We start from the raw sequence: 19,817 nt of genomic DNA on the forward strand, positions 1-19,817 counted from the left end.
GGGTACCATTTGAGTTTTTTGAAAAGTGTCTTGAAGCTTTTAGGATACTAAAGCAGAAATTGGTGTCAGCACCTATAGTAATTTCACTAGATTGGGAGCTGCCATTTGAGTTAATGTGTGATTTAAGTGATTTTGCAGTGGGTGCAGTTCTGGGGCAGCGTGTTAACAAAGTATTTCAGACTATTTATTACGCCACTAGAACACTCAATGGTGCTCAGTTGAATTATGCCACCACTGAGAAAGAACTTCTTGCCATTGTATATGCATTCAATAAATTCAGGCCTTATCTGATGGGAAATAAGGTTATTGTGTATACGGACCATTCAGCAATCAAGCATCTTATTGCTAAGAAAGATGCTAAACCTAGACTTATTCGTTGGCTGCTTCTTTTACAAGAGTTTGATATGGAGGTTCGGGACAAGAAGGGTACAGAGAATTTGGTAGCGGATCACTTATCAAGACTTGAGTTGGGCGATGAGTCAGAACTTGCGGCAGGGGAGACTAATGAGAGTTTCCCAGATAAACAATTATTTGCAGTGGAAGATGAGTTGGTGCCATGGTTTGCCGATTATGTGAATTATCTGGCAGCCAACATAGTGCCACTAGAATTTGTAGGGCAGAGATTAAAAAAGTTTTATCATGATGTGAAGCATTACTACTGGGATGATCCTTTCTTATTCAAACAATGTTCGGAATTGATTGTCAGAAGATGTGTACCAGATTAAGAAATGAAGGACATCTTGTTTCATTGCCATTCATCACCTACTGGTGGACATTTTGGGGGGAGCAAGGACTGCTGCAAAGGTCCTTGAATGTGGATTTTATTGGCCTACTCTGTATAAAGACAATTATGACTATGTGAAACGTTGTGATCGTTATCAAAGGGTAGGTAATATCTCAAGACGTCATGAAATGCCTCTCACTAACATATTGGAGGTTGAATTATTTGACGTTTGGGGTATTGACTTTATGGGACCCTACCCATCGTTGTTTGGTAATTTGTATATCTTGTTGGCGGTGGGTTATGTAAGTAAGTGGGTTGAAGCAGTAGCTACTTCAACTAATGATGCTAAGGTGGTAGTCAAGTTTCTGAAAAAGAACATTTTCTCTCGTTTTGGCACACCTCGAGCGATTATAAGTGATGAAGGGGCTCATTTTTCCAATAAGATTTTTGATTCCTTAATGGAGAAGTATGGAATTAAACACAAGATGGCATTGGGATATCATCCACAGTCGAATGGGCAAGCGGACGTGTCAAATCGTGAGGTTAAGCTGATTTTAGAAAAGACGGTGCAAGTTAATAGAAAGGATTGGTCTAATAGGCTTGATGATGCGTTATGGCTTATCGGACAGCTTTTAAAACGCCAATTGGTACGTCTCTTTACCATCTTGTATATGGTAAAGCTTGTCACTTGCCATTTGAACTGGAGCATAGGGCACAGTGGGCATTAAAAAAGTTGAATTTCGATATGGTAGCTTCGAAAGCATTAAGGATAGCTCAACTGAATGAGCTAGATGAATTGCGTCATGATTCCTATGAGAATGCAAGAATCTACAAGGAGAAGACAAAGAAATGGCATGACAACAATATCGTCAATCGGACTTTTCAGATGGGCGATAAGGTGTTGTTATTTAATTCTCGTCTCAAGTTATTTCCAGGAAAATTAAAGTCTCGATGGTCGGGGCCATTTATTGTTACAAAAGTCTTTCCATACGGGGCTTTGGAGATTCAACAAGGTGATTCTTCGCTGTTTAAAGTTAATGGACAGCGAGTGAAGCATTACTATGGAGGTGAAATTGAGAAGAAGGTCAATATTACACTGGTGGATTCTTAAAGTCAAGAAAAGAAGCGTTCGGCTAAATGACGTTAACGACAGCACATTTGAGAGGCATCTCATTATTCTTACTTTTCAATTGTTTTAAGTTTTAAAGTTTATGAACAGTTCTTAGTTTTTTTTTTCGTTTGAAATTTTATTTTATTTTATTTTTTAGTATTTTTTGAATGTAATAGAACTGTGAAAACGTTAAAAAAAAATAAGTATTTAAAATTGCATTTAGGCGATATATCGCCTGGACAACAGATTCGAATGGGATTTTTGGGCATTTTTCTAACATTTTTTTTCAAGTGCCCAGGAGATATATCGTCGACCAATGGCAATATGTCGGCACACGAGGATGGGCTTGCGATATATCGATGATGTTGGTGGCGAAATATCACCAATCTGGGTAGAGACAATGTTTTTATATACGGCTTGTGGCGATATATTGCCTGTTGCATATTTTGAAAATTAAGTCGTCACGTGGGGAGCACATGATCTTCTAATATAAGTTATTTTCTCCCAATATAACCCCAATTCGAAACATTCATATTATTTTCTTCCATTTTCCTCTCAATTGTATCATCAAGTCAAGCATCCAATCACCCCCATCAAGCATCAAGGGTCTGATTGTTGCTGTGATTCCAGAACCATTTTCTTCATCCTTTTCAAGCTTTTCAAGGTACATTGTGGAGTTTTAATGTTTTTATAGAAATATTGAGGAAATTTGAAGAACTTAGGTTTTCTTTTGGGTAATGGACGGATTTTTGGGAGTTATTGTGAGATTGGTTTGTGGATCTTGTTATTGATATATTGTGAGATTATTATGTATATTTGGGAGAGATTGTGGGGCTAGTTGAGTATATTCAGACACTTTTTCAAGATTGCACACTACGTGTTCGATAAAAGTACTCAGTGAACGGTTTTCACATATTTTGGGGATTCTTGTGAGTTTCTGAGTTGATTTGGGGTTGTGAGTGTGTTCAGCCACTTTTGTTTGTGTTTTTGTGATTGAACAACTCCATGGAACCTAATAAAGCGAAAACTATGTCCACTGTCCAACGAGCAAATGTCACTATTCCTCATACATTTCTTAACCCCACAGCTCAAAGCAAATTTGAGGAATGGATTGTCAAAAATAAAACAGTGATTGTGGAGTCTCATTTTCACCTGAGTGAATTGGATGACATTTTTCCACAAATGATTATTAATAGAAATTGGCAGCAATTGTATGAGCCCAAACTTTTGGCCAATATCAGTTTGGTAAGGGAATTTTATGCAAATGCTTCTGTGGAGAGGGAGGATCATACTGTTTTAGTTCGTGGTAAAAAAGTTTGTTATTCTCCTCAAATTATAAACAGGTTTCATGGCCTTAATGATCCATGGGATGATGATTATCGAGCAGGAGTCAATTACAAGGATTATGATTTGCTCTTAAGAGAAATGACTAAACCCGGATCTACATACAAAATTGGGAGTGACATGGTCACTCCACGATCTATCAAGGCCACATGTTTAAGTCCGTATGGGCGGCTTTGGAACAGGTTTGTCATCAGTACTCTTATGCCTTCAACTCAACAAATGAAGGTAACTGTTGAACGCATTTATTTGTTATATTGTATTTGTTCGGGGAAGTCCATCAACGTTGGAAGGCTTATCACAGAGAGTATTAGTTATATTGCTCGAGGGGCCACATCTGGTGGTCATGGCCATGCTTCGTTGATTACAAGTTTATGTAAGGATCAAGGGGTGCCCATGAATATCAATGAAGTCTGTGAATAATCTCCCATAATTAGTCATCAGTCAGTGTTGCATCAAGATGAAAATTGTGGGGGTGTCCCTAGGCCAACTGGTTTGGGAGATGAGCCTGCAGACCCGAGTCTGCTACGATTGCCACCTACAGCTGAACAACCTGATTCTACTAGGCCGAAGAGAAAGGGTAGAAAACCATCTACTTCTAGAGCTAGTAAAGGCTCTAGTTCTAGGCAATATAGCACCATGGAGCAAGATATTGAAGATTTAAATAGACAACGATAACTGTTGTTGCATGGTCAGGCTGATATTAGAGATCGTCAGTTCCACATGAAAAACTACATGGCAGATTTTTGTGGGGCATTTGCGCGATACACAAGATTTCATGATTTTCCCCAATGCCCTCCAGAATTGCGCCAACCATATCAGCCACCTCCAGATTCCAAAGAAGACGAGTAACGGTTTAGTTGTCAGGTTTTTATTTTTTTCTTTTCGTTAAGTTCCTTTGGATTTCATGCAACAGTGAGGACACTGTTTATTTTAAGTTTGGGGGACTATTTATTTTTCTTTTGATTATTTATTTTTATTTTTAATGTTGGATGACTGTACGAAACTATTATTGACTAGGACAGGTAGGGCTTCGATGATGAATTATGCTAATTCTTTGATATTGTTAGATTGATACTTTGGATATGTAGATTGTGTGCTTAACTTGTTGATAATTGATCTGAGTATTGTCATTTGTTGTATTATATGTGTTTCATTTAATTTTTGCTTTACATGATATAAGTTTATAAGTATTGTGAGAATTGGTATGTTTGGTGGATATTGAAATAAGCTATAACTTGCTCAGTTAATTTGTTGAGATGAAATTTTAAATGAAGTATTAAGTAGAGATGATTTAAGAAATTTTCTTTTGTAAATGTTTGAGCCTTTCCAGCTAATCGATAAAAAATTTATCCTTAGTTACCCTTTTTTAGCTTAAAACTTTGGCTTTTGTTCTTGATTGTACTATTTGAGCCTAAATTTCCTAACTTTATTATTTTTCTTTTTCCTTTGTTATCATAAGCATATAAATTGTGAGAAAGAATAATGGAAAATGATGAAGTTTTGGTGTGATTTGGATGTAGTATGATTGTACAAAAAGAAGAGAGAGAGAAGTTTATGAGTTTATAGAAAAAAAATTATTGTCACACTCCTTGAAAAAAAATATATATGGAAAAAATTAAGTTAAGGGAATTTGATTTGAAAAAAAAAAAAGTCATAAGTTTGAAAAAAAATGATGCAAGTGTTGTAATCTCTCTTTAATTGTATAAAAGGGTGATTTTTGGTGTGATGAATAGAAATTTGGCTGGTTTTGGGGTTTATATGCTTATGGTATTTATGAGCCTAAATGACTATTTATCTACATTTACCTAAGCCTAATGTTATGAGCCTATCAAAGTCCTTTTGATCTACTTGATACAGATTTTATATTAGTGGAGACAAGTTATGGAGCAAGCTTATGGTGAATTTTGATGGGTTTGTGGTATGAATGAATGTTGATACTTGTAAAATTATGTTTTGTACGGTATTTGTTAAATGAAATGTGTATTTGCATGATGACGGTATTTGGAGAAATTATTGATATGTTGAAATTCTAGTCGCATGGTCTGAAGCATTGGTTGAACAATTGAAAAAGAATTGGAATTTTTGAGAAAAATTATGCCCTTAGTCCAAGTTTAAATTTTTCTATGAAGTTAAGTCATCCAATAGTTTTTGTTTTTTAGTTTTGGATTGTATCTTTGTTCTTTCTTTTGTTTGTTTAAGGACAAGCAACCAGTCAAGTTTGGGGGTGTGATAAGCGTACAAAATATACGCTTATTCATAACTTTTTCAATTTGATTTGGTTGTTTTTCTCAAGTGAAAGCTTGTATTTGATCTATTTGGTGAACTTGTGCAGTGTGTCACTATAATTCTGATTAGTACGAGAATTCGGATAAATATCTGTTTAATTATTCGAAATTAGTTATTCTTTGGAAATCTGGCATAGGCGATATATTGCCTGTCTTGTGCGATATATCGCCACTTGAGGAATATCAATTTTGGCTAAAGCAAAACGACAACAGATATTGCGTTTTCATCGAGTATGTTCGGCATGCGATATATCGCAACATTGTAGGCGATATATCGGCACAAGGGTATTTTTGGAAATTTTCATTGAATTTCGTAGGTTTTGTTTTGGTGGAGATAAAAGAAGATTTGGAGAGAGAGGGAGGGAGTTCTGATGGTAGGAGAAAAAGAAACAAAGAAGAATTCATTTTTTATTTTTCATTTCTTTATGCTTTTGAATTTTAGATTATGTGATGGTGTTTAATATTATGAACTAAATTCTTATTTAGAGTATTTTAATGTAGTCACTGGATATTCTATTCATCTTTAATGAAATTTCTATGATTATTTGAATTTATGCTTATCTATTGTTCTTATGTTTAATGTTTGTAATTGATTGACCATCTTTTGCATGATTATTGGTTTTAATTCAATATCTGGAAAGTGGGAATTGGAATAGCTTTAGGCAATAGACATTGATTTCAATTTAGAACGAAAGTATCAAATTGGTTTGTGTAGCAATTAGGTTTTTGTTCTTAATGCAGTTTATGTGTAGAATTATCACAGACATGTAGAGAATTCACAGGTAAATTGAATATTTTATATATTGAGAAAGAATAGAATTGTCAATAGTAAACCTGCTATAATCATAGGTTTAAGAGTCATATTAGTAATATTATTGTTTGAATAGAATTGAAGGTTGATGAAATTAAAATGCTCTAGAATCTCTTTTATATTAAATTTCATTAATTAAACTTTGCTTTTCTAGTTTATTGTTAGTTGTCAATTTGTCATTCGATTTTCATTAGTAAAATAGAAATAAAAGTTTGCTTTTGGTAATTAGTGGATCAATTCTCTGACAGAACGATACTGTACTTCCACTACTATTACTTGTTTATTTGATTGCGTATACTTACACAGCAGAAAAATCGCAACACTGATCAAAGCTTCAAAGACAAGCACTTCGGAAACCGATCAAGAAGCAAAGAAAAATAATATATAGAAGGAATTGGAATAGCTTTAACAATCTCCGGCAACATTCAGTCCTGAAACTACATCATCAACGCAAAGGAAATAGGTAATCAAATCACAATCATAAATTCTTCATTCTTTATAATTTGTAAAAGCATTGTTTAAATTGAAATTAAATGAATACACATAATTTGCCTATGAACAAACGAAAAAAGTAAAATGAGAATTTGGAATTTTGTATTTTGAATACACATGTTTTAGTAATAGAATCTAAAAACTAAGAACTGATTGCATAATGTATAGCTACTGAAAGAACAATAACATGATTTGGATTTGAGCTTTGCTTTGCTGAGATAAAATTTGTCTAGGGTGAGAATTTGGGCTTTGAATTGTTTTGTTGTTTTCTTCAGGTATTGATGTTTAGAAACAATTCCATCTCTTTTCTGTAACTATTGCTTGGGTGTCTTACGGTAGTCAAATAAAATTAGAAGCTAGTATGTGATTTACAATTCTTGTTTATTATATACTTTTTTCTTGTGACAGTGAGTTTCATTCTTTGCTTTTTTCTACTGGTTTTGTTGATTGTACTTTAGGCACTTGCTATTGGACTTCTTGGTATGTTTCTTGCTCAAAAAAACTTTTTTCGTCATCTTTTCCTTGTTATAACTTCTTTATATATATCGTAATTAGTTACTTGTTCTTTTTCCTCCCACTTTATGAGTTTTTGACATTTAAGGTAATTATTCCTTCCACCAAACCTAACTTGGAATATTTGATAATGATGATATTGGTTCTTCACTATTATCTATTTGGTTTCTTTGCCATTGTTTATTTGGTTTCTAATGTCTCAATGATAATGATGAAGCATAGTCTTTAATGTTAGATATGCCTTATAATGTAAACTTTAATATGTAGTTATGTTTGCTCATTTACAATTGCAGGGTCATATGGTTGTTGATCAAGTAGTACTCCCTCAAAACTCACTTGATTATTGACATGGTATTCCTTAACTTCAATTGTATAGTATTAGAAATTTGGGGTTGTGGTATATTTATGATTTAATGAAGATTGTGCTTAAGGTTATTTCATTGATCTTCTCAAGTTTTAGGAACTGGGCATGGTTTGGGAGCTACACTAAATGATTGTAATCATCAACTTGCTATATTGGCTTGTAATGCTAATATTTACGGGGAAATATCCTTAGTTGACATCTCTGAGAACATTTTATGTAATCATGTTAAATTTTAGTGTAATGGCTTTTCAATGTAGAAAATTTTTAATTAAAAAAAAAAGAGTTCAAGTTGGCTTCAAGATGTCTAATTTTGGTATGCTATGTTGAATAAATTACTCTTTTACTTGATGAAAGTTGTTGTAACATTATTCCAATTACACTTAATTTGAGTGCTTGATTATATGTAATTACTAAGACTGATTCATTTTTACGGATGCTTCTTTCAAGGATAGATGTGCTAGTGTACCTGCCATTACTATCAAGGATAACCACTTACTTGTATTTAATTATTCTAAGGTAATAGAAGTCAAGTTATTATAATGGTAACAGGTTACCCTGATGGTATCTGGTTACCTCTACAATAATAATTGGTTACCTTCCCGTTTTTTGTGTGTATATTTCTGGCGGTAATTATTTACCTTCCCGTTCTCTGTGTGTATATTTTTGGGGTAACTGGTTACCTTCACGTTCTGATGCATGTGTATACTTTTGGGTTCTTTATTGTAACTGGTTACCTATGTTACTAAAATCATAGTTATTTCTTCTTCCATTTTTAATAAAGTGTTATTTCTCTTTTTCCTTCAAATTTGATGTTTCCTTTCATATTTAATATGAGTAATCCATCACCCATCTTATGGTAACTGATTACCCCTCTTATGGTAGAAAGTTACTCATCTCAGGGTAACTGGTCATCCCTCCTTTTATATGTTATTTAATCTAGCTCTAGGATTTTTTTTTACATAACTGTCAAAGATCAATCATGTAACTGGTTATTTTACCCAGAATTTGAAAAAAGAAACGTACAATCTAAAAAAAGAAAAAATATTTATAATAAATAAAAATAATTTTAAACACAATTCATATTAAAAAAAATTGCAAAAAAACCAAACAAAAAATTAATATAAAATTAGTTATATAAAAATAATATAAAAAAACAAATAAGTTAAAAAATAATAATCAAATTACAAACATACTCTTCCAAATTAATAAAACTTGATTAAGAGTAAAACTATGACATAAACTAACTTTTATACAAAAATATAGGAAAATACACTATTCAAAATCTCATATAAAATATAATTTCATCCAATAAAAAGGATTTCATTAAGAACCCATGCAGAGGCTCTTCTTTTACCCATGTTTACGTGGTTTACTCTCATTTATGCATGGAGCCCTCGACCATCATTGAAGCATGGATTTCTTCCTCGGCAAAAGTGGCCATTCTGACAATGCACTCTTTTTCCTCTCTTTCTTTCTCTAGAGACCGTCCTTCTGCGCCTACAGGAAAGCTAAAATTGATTCCAAGTACAATTGAGTGACCCCATTGATATTGTGACTCTGCTTCATGTTAGCACCAGGAAAAGGAAAGTCATGGTGCACTACATCCCCGATTTTGATCACAAAAAGCTTAGCAACAAAAGTTTGGGTGTTAGAAGTACCACAAAATCGTTAACTCCTTCGATTCAGGCTTCGCTAGATGAGGAAACTTCGAGTTATCTTTCTTCTCCCTCTTTACCAACTATTGTTAGAGATGAAGATGTTCATACTGAGATATTGGCGGCGCCCGCAAAGCAGGGCCACCGGACATCATGAATCTTCTAGATTGGAATGTCTGTGGTGTGGGTAATGACAGGATGTTCCAAATTCTTCAAACCTATGTCTGGGAGGTTTCTGCATATATTGTTTTTCTTTTGGAAACTCTCTGCAATCATTTGGCTCGTGAACTCACTTGTGTTCATTTGAGGTATGTTGGAAAGCTTGTTGTTGATAAGGTAGAAAGGAGTGGAGGTCTTTGCTTATTTTGGACTAACAAGGTTTTTGTTGACCTCATCTCATTTTCCAAATACCACATACTGACGTTTTTATTTCCTCCCACTCTTGTTTTAATTGGTGTTTTTCTTGTATATATGGGTGATTGACCCAAAATTGGTACATTTTAAATATTTATACCCGCAAGCGTACGAATCGTATTTATAGAATAGTGTTCGTGTAAGCACGAGATCGAACCCAAATGAGTTGACTTAAATCAAAAGAGAAAACTATTTTTACCAAAATTAAATAAATTTCTAACCTAGTTCCAAAGATTGATGTGTTTTGTTTTAAAATAAAGAAAGAAAATACTAAAAAAAAGTTAAAATAAATAAACTAAAAAGATTTGTTTTTAATAGTTATTTATAAAATTATTAAGATTTTAAAATCCACAAAATATAAATAATAATATTTATTAATATGTTGACTTCCCAATGTTTAGTGATAATTGAAATCAATCTAATTATCTTTTCCAAAACATTGTACTTCCTTTAAGCACTCTTTAATTCAAAAATATAGATTTTCCTTCACTTCAATAGTATAACTTCAAAGCATTAGTTGTGAATCAATTTAATGAAACTACAAAAAAAATCAAATAATGTTATTTATAAAGCAAACTATAGTATTTTTGTTCTAAGCATTGGATGTGAACAATTTAATGACACATCTTAATAAAAGAATACCATATTTTTGCACAATTAAGAACCAAGTAAAATATGTTATAACAATCTAAAATACATGATATTATAGATGAAAGAAATATTTAGAAGAAGAAAAATCATAAACTTTATTGCTCATTTTGGGAGGTCAACATAAAATAAACACCATATAGTTATATCTTGGTTCATCCTCCACCTTAATAATTTTAAGTGGATTAGAAACCCATAACTATCAAAAACAAAATAAAATTACAACATAAATAGGAAAATTTGGAGGAGGAGCCTCCAAATTATTCCTCTAAAAATACATAAAAACTAATCTAAGAAAAGAAAAAGATGGAGAGAATAGAGAGATGGAAGAAGTGATGTAAGAAAATGTGTCTTTGAAATTGTGAAATGAGACTCCTATTTATAGAAAAATTCTTTAGTAAAGGATAACACTCCTATTGGTCTAAAAAAAGGAAGCACATGGATTAATGCTCAAAATTGTCATATTTTCCTATAGTTACAAATCCAATGGTGGATAAAGAAGCACATGGATTGATGACATGCATTGTCAAAAATTGGATTGAGCATTTCATTTTGGGCTTGATTTCTTCATTTCTTTATACCAACATTTTATCAAAATTTCATTTGCTCCCAACATATACACCTACATAAAGAAATTAAACACACATAAATTAGTAAGAACATAATTAAACAAAATAAATACAAAAAAAAAAAAAAAATCAAAATACATAAAATCAAAATAAAACTTATAAATTCAAAATTACTTAAAAATTTGATAAATTAATTAAAAACTCAAGAACTAAGCAACAATTAGCTTATAAAATGTGGTAAAATAATTCTATTTTGTAGAGTTATCAACGGGCAACCAGCTTCTTTTCTTTGAAGTCAATTTTGGAATTTATTTTCTAGACTAGCACATGGTTTCTTGGTGTCATAGCTTTGTGTTGGGGATCTAAATGAGATTCTCCTTGAGCACATTATCTCATGAACAACTTTTGAGAGGCTTTGGTTAAATCTGAGTTGAATGATATGCGCTATGAGGGTTTAAAATATACATGGTGTTATGAACTGGGATCAAAAGTTTTAATCCAAGAGGGGCTTGATCGTATGCTGTGCAACAAGCTTTGGAAATATATTTTTCCGAACTCATATGTATCTAATCCCAACTTTTGGGGTTCAAATCTTAGGCCCATTTTCATGCACATCTTTCTCGCTTTGGAATGTTGTGTTGCACCTCCTTGACCCGGACAATCTAGATTTTATTTTGAAACTGCTTGGTGTAAAAAGACGACTATTAGCATCTCATCTCTTCTTCTTGGATCAATAATTCTAGTCATGATTTAGAAGGGGTCCATACTCGTATTAATTCTTTGGTTGCTTCCCTTAAAAATTGGTTCTTAAAGTAGATATCTTAAGGCCTTGACTTTTTCTTAACTGGTGCTAATTGGAAAGATTTTAGAAAAGTTGAGATGAAGATAATTTAATGTACAAAGATGAGAAGTATTAGGCTGCCTGAGCCAAGGATAAATGGCTCTCGTTAGGTGATCGAAACTTGACAATTTTTCATAAAAGTTCCTCATCTCGCAGAACTAAGAATTCAATCCACTGCCTTCTTGATGAGACCAATGTCCAAAGAAATGATACGTATGAGCTGGCTGGCATTTTGAGATGTATTTCAATTCCATTTTCACTTCCGCCCTTCCTTCAGTTTTTGATATGAATCGTGTTGTGGATGATGTGTTCAACGTCGAGTGACCGAAAGCATGAACCTCCACCTGTGCTGTAAGTTTACTAACGATGATATTAAGCATGCTCTCTTCCAAATGGCCCCTAATAAAATCCCCGATAAAGATGGTATGAGTGCAAGTTTTTATTAAAAAAATTTGGGATGTTGTTAGTAATGATGTTTGTAAAGCATTTTTGGGTTTTCTCAATGGAATTGATAGCGTTGCCTCCCACAATAAGTCTCATTACCTTAATCCCAAAGGTAAAAGATCCTTCCAAAGCTCTTGATTTTCACCCAATTAGTCTTTGTAATGTATTGTATAAGATTGTTACTGAAGCTGTGACTAATAAAATGCGAGTGTCTAGGGGATGTTATTTTTGAAGAAAAAACTTTCGTTCTTTCTGGTAGATTGACTGATAATGCCATGGTTTGTTTTGAATGCTTGCACGCCATTAAAAGAGTCAAAATGGGTTATGAAGGTTACTTTTCTCTCAAAGTCAATATGCAGAAAACTTACATATGATCATGTGGATTCACTAAAAAAATGGAGGAGTTTGTCGGCGAAAATTAGCGCCGGCAAAAGTAACACGTTGCTGGAAAAATTTAGCGCCGATAAAACTTGCCGACAATGCCTGGTTGCTAAACAAAGTTTTATCGGCATTGTACGGACCACACCGGTAAAGCTTATATTAGAAGGAAGTACACATTTCTTACTATAGAATATTCTAGATATTTGTAGAATGCTTTACTTTAAAATCTTCTAGATATTTGTAGAATAAAAGAACTTCAAAGATATTTTTTAGAATATTCTATAGTCTAGAGCTTCCTATAAGCTATATATGCTTGAATATTCTACTCTTTAGTGTATAGATTACTCTAGAAGTTATATTTGTAAATCAAATACACTAGAAAAATCTACAACAAATAATTCTAGCCATAAATTTAAAGTGGGCTAGCCACTATAAATACCACATCATGGGTAGCAAATGGTGTAATTACAAACAACAAACCATCAATAAAACTCTACAACTTTCTACTATATTCTACCCTCTAAAACATAAACCTTACTCCTCCAAATCCAAATTTCTTCACTTGTCCATTCAACAACGTCAAATATAATATCATAACCCATCATTACTCTAGCCACTACTACTAATTATCAAATTTTCTAAGCTACAACAAATCATCATGTTTTTCTCTATCACAAATTCCCAAACCATTAGCTTACAATATAGGCGGCTTTACACGCTTGCAAAGGCAACCTCGCCTGTTAAATAGTGTCAGATTTTGGATTGACAACCCATTTTAACTGGCGATCAGACCATTTTCACTGGTGAGTTTCCTCGCTGGTAAACATATATTTGCCAGCGAAAGCATTAATGCATTGGAGAAAGATGTTGGTTTAAAAAACTTTTGCCAGCACTCCAGGAAGTGCAGGCAAAAGTCTCACTTTTTAAAAAAAAATTATAATTTAATTTTCTCATATTTATTAATTAATATAATTATAATTTTTTATATATATTTAAAAATTTATAATGAATTGAAATTAAAATCAAAATAGCTAATACTTAATTAACATTAAGAATTCAAAAGTTTAAATAATAATTTTTCAGAACGAAAAATAAACACAATAATTAAGAAGTTCAATACAGAAAATTAAACTTATAATTATCAAGTTCAACACAAATAAGAAATATACTAAATCCTAGAGCCGAGTGGTACTAGCATCATCATCAAAATCATCCTGAGGAGAAGGTGGTTGAGGTGGTAGAGCTGGTGCCTGAAAGAGCTGTAGAGGATACTAGGGAAGCGGGGCACCGATTGTCCAGCATTCTACTGTGACCCCTGTTCTTGCCTTCGTTGTTCCTCTTGTTGCCTCCACCATTCCTCCTGATACCTCTGTTGTTCCTTAAGTTGTTGGCCAAGTTGAGCAATTTCTTCTGGGTTATATTGCGTCTGAGTGGAGCTCGAACCATAAAAGATACTAGTAGCTCATTTTCCACCAATAGCCTTCAGTCTTGGTTGTTGGCTATATCCTCTCGTGTGAAGAGATTGCTAACCTAGTACCTTTGTCATAATGTGTAGGTCTCGAAGAGCAGAGGTTGGTGAAGCAAAACAAGAAGCAGCAGACACAGTAGTCGACGCTGGTTGGGAATTACGAATCTAACACATCTCCTCCTAATAGTGAAAATAAAATATGAAATCAAGTTATAAATATACATAAGTGTTGGAAAAATATTCAGAGCATGCAGCAAAATTGGCGTGGTGGGCCCGTTGTTTATTGGAACAACAACAATAAAAAATTTCCATTAATCATATAAACGGTTTATATGACCAAGAAACAATCCAGAAACATTAACATACAATATTATTAATTATGCAACATATATATAAAAATATAATATATTTATATATAACATATAAATATATAAACATACAAGAACATGGACTTTTACCTCTTGAAGCCTATCAAGTGTCCTTGAGTCTTTTCGTATATTTATCAATATTCCTATCCAAAGCTTTGAGCACTCAAACAACGATTTTCTGGAGTGTTCTCAACACCTCAAGATATGTGTGGGCACATAGAGAACATGAGTTTGTATTTTAAGAATCACAAGTATTTCTCAACACATGAGAACTTGGATTATGGTCTAAGAATGACTAGAATAAAGAAGAAAAATGAAGAGTTTTGTTTGACAAAAACTTTGAAAACTATTATGAATTGTGTATTGTGTTGTCTTTGTTCTCTTCTTCTTCTATATCATTTATATATATAAAGATAATTCTATTATCTTACTATTCCTAATAATAATAGTAATATAATAAAATATCATTATGATGATAGGATTTGATTTAGGTACATACCTAACTTACCAAATTTCAAAAATCATTTTCAAAATTATTAAATAATTAAATAAATAAAATAAAAACTACAAATATGTGGTACACGCATGGCACAGTCAATGGACTGTGTCATGCGTGACCCACTACTCTTTTTTCAGGGATTTTGTATTTTTTATTTAGTTATTTAATTAAAATCAATCACCCACAAAAGAAGGTGTTAATCTTTTTAAGAAAAAGATGACAACCATATTTCAAAATTTAAATTCAAAATTCAAAATTCAAAATTCAAATTGATGTTAATCATTATCATCATCTTTTAAAATTCAATTAATAAAATAAAACTATTTTTTTTACTTACTAATTTTATTTTCTCCCACTCAAATAAAATAATTAATTAATTTATTTATATATATTAAATTAAAAATTTTATATATTTTAATTGATAAATATATTTTCAAAAATTAATAATTAATTATTTAACCTCAATTATCATATAATTGCATACTTGACCTGAAGAATAAAATTCTTCTCAAATTCTCAAATTACAGTTGTACCCTTGTATCAACAATTACCTTAATATGGTCTTGATAGAGCCACTCTGGGGACCTATGGACCTATAATATCAAACTCCAATAAATATTACATTATTAATCAAAGCATTTTCATTAAATAATCATATTTATTAATATCATGATTACTCCACTATAAATATGAAATTGAACTCTTGATAATTATAGACATATAGTTATTGAGTATTTTATTAAAGAATAAAGTGTTCATCGATATAATCATTACATACAATGTTAATCCTATATTAACGGTTCATAATTAAAAGGGAATAAAATTAAGTTTTACCCTTTTAGCTATATCTTGTTCCTAGTGTACCATTGACTTTACTAGTGAAGGTTGTGTCACATCAAGTTTGTAACGTGAGCGCTCATAACCTTTTTAGTTCCAAAAGTCAACCCAATAGGGAGCCATTATTTAATCTATAAGAAGGTATAGATTTCATATCTGTTAAACTATGTCTTCAGCCATATACATCATTGAGTCCCCAAAATAATTGTTCTTAGCCTGATCATTCTGACAAGCCTTACCACAAGGATCAAAGGATCAGATGACATATATAGGAGTTCATAGCAACTGCAGGTTTAAGATCATCGCATATGACCATCGTTTGATGTGTTTGATTAATACTATGAAACAATGTTTAAACAATTAACAAATGATATCTGGTCTAGTTCTATATACTCTCAGCATGCAAAGTACATCCACTAAAGTGTCGTACTACACTAGTAACCCAGATCTAGGTCACATATATTCATAATACTAGTGGACCTTACTAGCAGTAATTAATCTAAAGATTCCATAACTTTATTTTACTGCGAACTATTTTAAGTTTATTATCTTAATCTCAATCCTCTCATACCAATATTAGATTAAGAACACATAGATAAACTTTGGAATTCTCTGATATTCACTTAATATTATCATATAATATCAGACATAGTCTACATATATATAATAATTCAATTATTAATTTCATTTAAAACATTTGTCAACTACAATTGCTTTAAATGCATTATTCCCAACAATAAGTAATAGTTTAAGTAATAAAAATGAATTAGATAATTTTTAATGAATTTTAACTTAAATATTTATTCTTCGTAAACTCATTTCGACAATTTTCACCTTTGTTATAGAATTTTTCGATGGTGTTAATGATACTTGGAAGCTCCCCAGTCTCCAAATTAGCCTAGATAATAATTAGTGTAACAAGAGTAATGATGTTAGAAGTAATTATTTAAAATTAATGATATTATAATAATTTACCTGATCAAAAAGGTGGGCCACAATAGAATTTGATCCCCATCCTCATTCTATTAGCATTTTGATCCGATTTGCAGCATTTTGATTAGAAAGTTTCTTCAAAATAAGATTATACAATTTATTGAGGATTTGATTTTAAGAGATAACTTAATGTAAATTAAAATTTTGTTTTGGGTTATTTGTACTTGATGCTTTTCGGTCATCCAGTATGCAATCAGAAAATCCCAATCCTCTTGGGTAACTCTTGTGGCCAGACTCTTATTTACTATCTCTGCACCCATATCATCAACTTTTTTCTTCCATACATTCTTCAAATCAACCTTATAGTCTCGAAGACCCTTCATCATGGTTCGAGCAAGCTCATCAATAACTTTGACATTGTCTTTGGGAAAAATAAATTTTGTCAGCAAAATATTTAAACATTGAAATTATCATAATTTTTAAGAATATAATATGATTAATTTTGTGATTAAACAAATGAATATAATAGATTTATTACATCCAATCTGTCCAACATTGCCTGGATGTCTGTTGTAGGCACTTGCTTCCATTCAAGACACTGAAGTGACACGGTAGTTTGAACGATGAATTTGCATAAGTTTACGAACATCTTCCCATGTTTATGGATAGGCGTCCCAGTGTCTTCACTGAACTCAGGAGTCAAATGGGTAACCTTCAACTTACGTAGTTCCTCCTCAATTACCAGGCCAATGAAGGCCTCTTGCACCCCCTTTTTCATGTTACTGGCGTTACTGGCACCTCTTGAAGTACTAGGAGCAGACATACTACAAACACAATGTATTTATTAAAATATGAAAATATGGCATTCAATTAGCAATGAAATATGCATTGAATTAGCAAGGAAATGTGGCATTGAATTAGCATGGAAATTCAATAATTCATTTCAAATATGAGTTCAAAATTACAAGTCATCATCATCGATTTCATCATTAACCAATTCACTATCAGTTTCTACATCCACTAATTCTTCACTAGAATCCTCATATTTCCCTAGCGTTTCATCTTCATTAACCAAAAGTCATCTAAAATTTCTCATTCATTTATGGGAATTACATCATCAATGTTATGAACTTCGGTTGGTGCGACATCCTCACGTATGTAGTCAAAATTGTCTAAGTGTGGAAGTTGTACAACTAATTGAATTCCTGATGAGTTGTTTTCTTGGAGTATTGGAATAGTGTCCTCCGCTTCGCCTGGGAAATCCCAAACATTGCGCTGGATGTAAGTGTTTACGAGCCTCCAATCATCGCGATTTTTAAAATCGTTGATGTAATAGATCAACTTGGCTTGGAATGCAAGTATAAACAGTTCGTTTTGTTACCATTCATGATTGACACGAACACTAGTAAAAATAAGACCACTTTCAATTCTACCGTTGTTGGCATTTGTGCAAACCATTTACACATGAATAGTAAAACCCTATAGTCTTTTAAATAGCTCAATTTAATCACTTCTTGAAGGACACCATAAAAATTGATACCATCTTCACTAGGCACCATAACACTGCTATTATGCGTTTTACAATTTATATCAATGCTCTCAACGAGAAATTTGACACTGTTGACAATGCATCTGGGATAGGAAAACACAACGACATTTGTTGGGTTCCCAATGGCATACAACTCATCAAACACTTGATCCAGACTATTTTGTCGAAGTTGATTAATCTACAAAGTGGAAATTGAGTGGTTAGGGAAGTTGATTTATTTGTAAACATGTACAAGATTGGGAGAATGAAATATATATATATGTACTTACAATTCTTGAACCAATCATAGAACTCTTTTTCTTGCCTTTTGTCAAGATTAGAATCATCCCTTGTTCTGAGCTCGTTCATATGCCCACTACACAGAACAATTTCAAATTTTAAGATATCGACTCTTAACATATAAAAAATATCAACACTTCAAATGCAACAAGTCTTACTTGATATAATCCTCGATTTATGCACAATTGTTCAATATGTACCACTGCGCCTTATGATTCAAATCTATTGGCACTATATGAATTTTTTTTGGCACCAATAGGTCGTCCCACATGCTTAAATATGGAGAACTCGCAATTTGGCTTGTTTGCGATGGCATCATCGTTTCATTCTGGTCAATTAATTCTAGTTTACACACCTTAAAGATATCTACAACAAAACGTCAATGCCTTGTTAACCACAAAAGCGTAAGCAATAGAACCTTTTGGACAGACATGATTTCTAACATATTGTTTGTCACAGACATGGAGCATTCGATGGGGTACATCCACCTAAAATGCACAGGTCCACCTAGAATTGCTTCTTTCAGCAAATGCATAATTAAGTGAACCATGATGTCAAAGAAAGCTGGTGGAAAAATTGTTTCTAATTTACAAAGGATGTCTGGAATATTTCTTTGCATACTCTTGAGATCATTGACGTTCAAAGTCCTGCAACATAGTTTCTTGAAAAGCAAGGACAACTCAATGATAACATCTCAAATTTCTTTCTTCATAAATGTTTGGATACCAGCCGACAACAATCGCTAAAACAACACATGACAATCATGAAACTTTAGGTCGAATATCTTACCATCTTTCTTGCTCACATTTTTGGACAAGTTCGCAACGAAACCATCTAGAAACTTCACAGACTTGATAAATTTGCAAAAATCACGACGCTTGTGAACATTGAGCATGTAACTAGCTGGCGACTTCTTCAATTTCCCATATTTAGCTTCATACAACCACAACTCTTCATGAATTTTCATGTCAGCCAAATCAAGTCTTGCTTTTCTATGTCTTTAAAATTCCCTTCAATACTTAGAAGAGTCCCCAATACACCATCACAAACATTTTTCTTGATGTGCATCACATCAAGATTATGCCTATGTGACAGATTCTTCCAACACTCAAGTTCAAAAAAATATACTCTTCTTATACCAATAAAGCTCGATATCAAAACGTTTACGTTTGAAACCCCAAAATTGCTAGTGTTTTCCAAGAAATCGAAACTGTAGACGCTCCAACTGAGCCAATATATCATTCCATGTTAATTTTGGGGGCGGAGCTCTTTTTTCATTTTTTCCATC

General features: G+C 32.6%; 1 protein-coding gene across 1 annotated transcript; it reads left to right on the forward strand.

Annotated features, from left to right (window-relative positions):
* The first annotated feature begins 1,469 nt into the window (after positions 1-1,469).
* LOC133795965 (uncharacterized) lies at positions 1,470-1,835 on the forward strand. The gene has a single exon (XM_062233448.1). The coding sequence runs from the start codon at positions 1,470-1,472 to the stop codon at positions 1,833-1,835; it is 366 nt and encodes a 121-aa protein (XP_062089432.1).
* Positions 1,836-19,817: the final 17,982 nt, after the last annotated feature.

This window comes from Humulus lupulus, chromosome 8, assembly GCF_963169125.1.
Source record: "Humulus lupulus chromosome 8, drHumLupu1.1, whole genome shotgun sequence".
NCBI classification, from domain to species: Eukaryota; Viridiplantae; Streptophyta; class Magnoliopsida; order Rosales; family Cannabaceae; genus Humulus; species Humulus lupulus.

Coding starts and splice junctions, on each gene's coding strand:
- LOC133795965 (XM_062233448.1), top strand. CDS start 1,470: ATGGTAGCTTCGAAAGCATTAAGGATAGCTCAACTGAATGAGCTAGAT.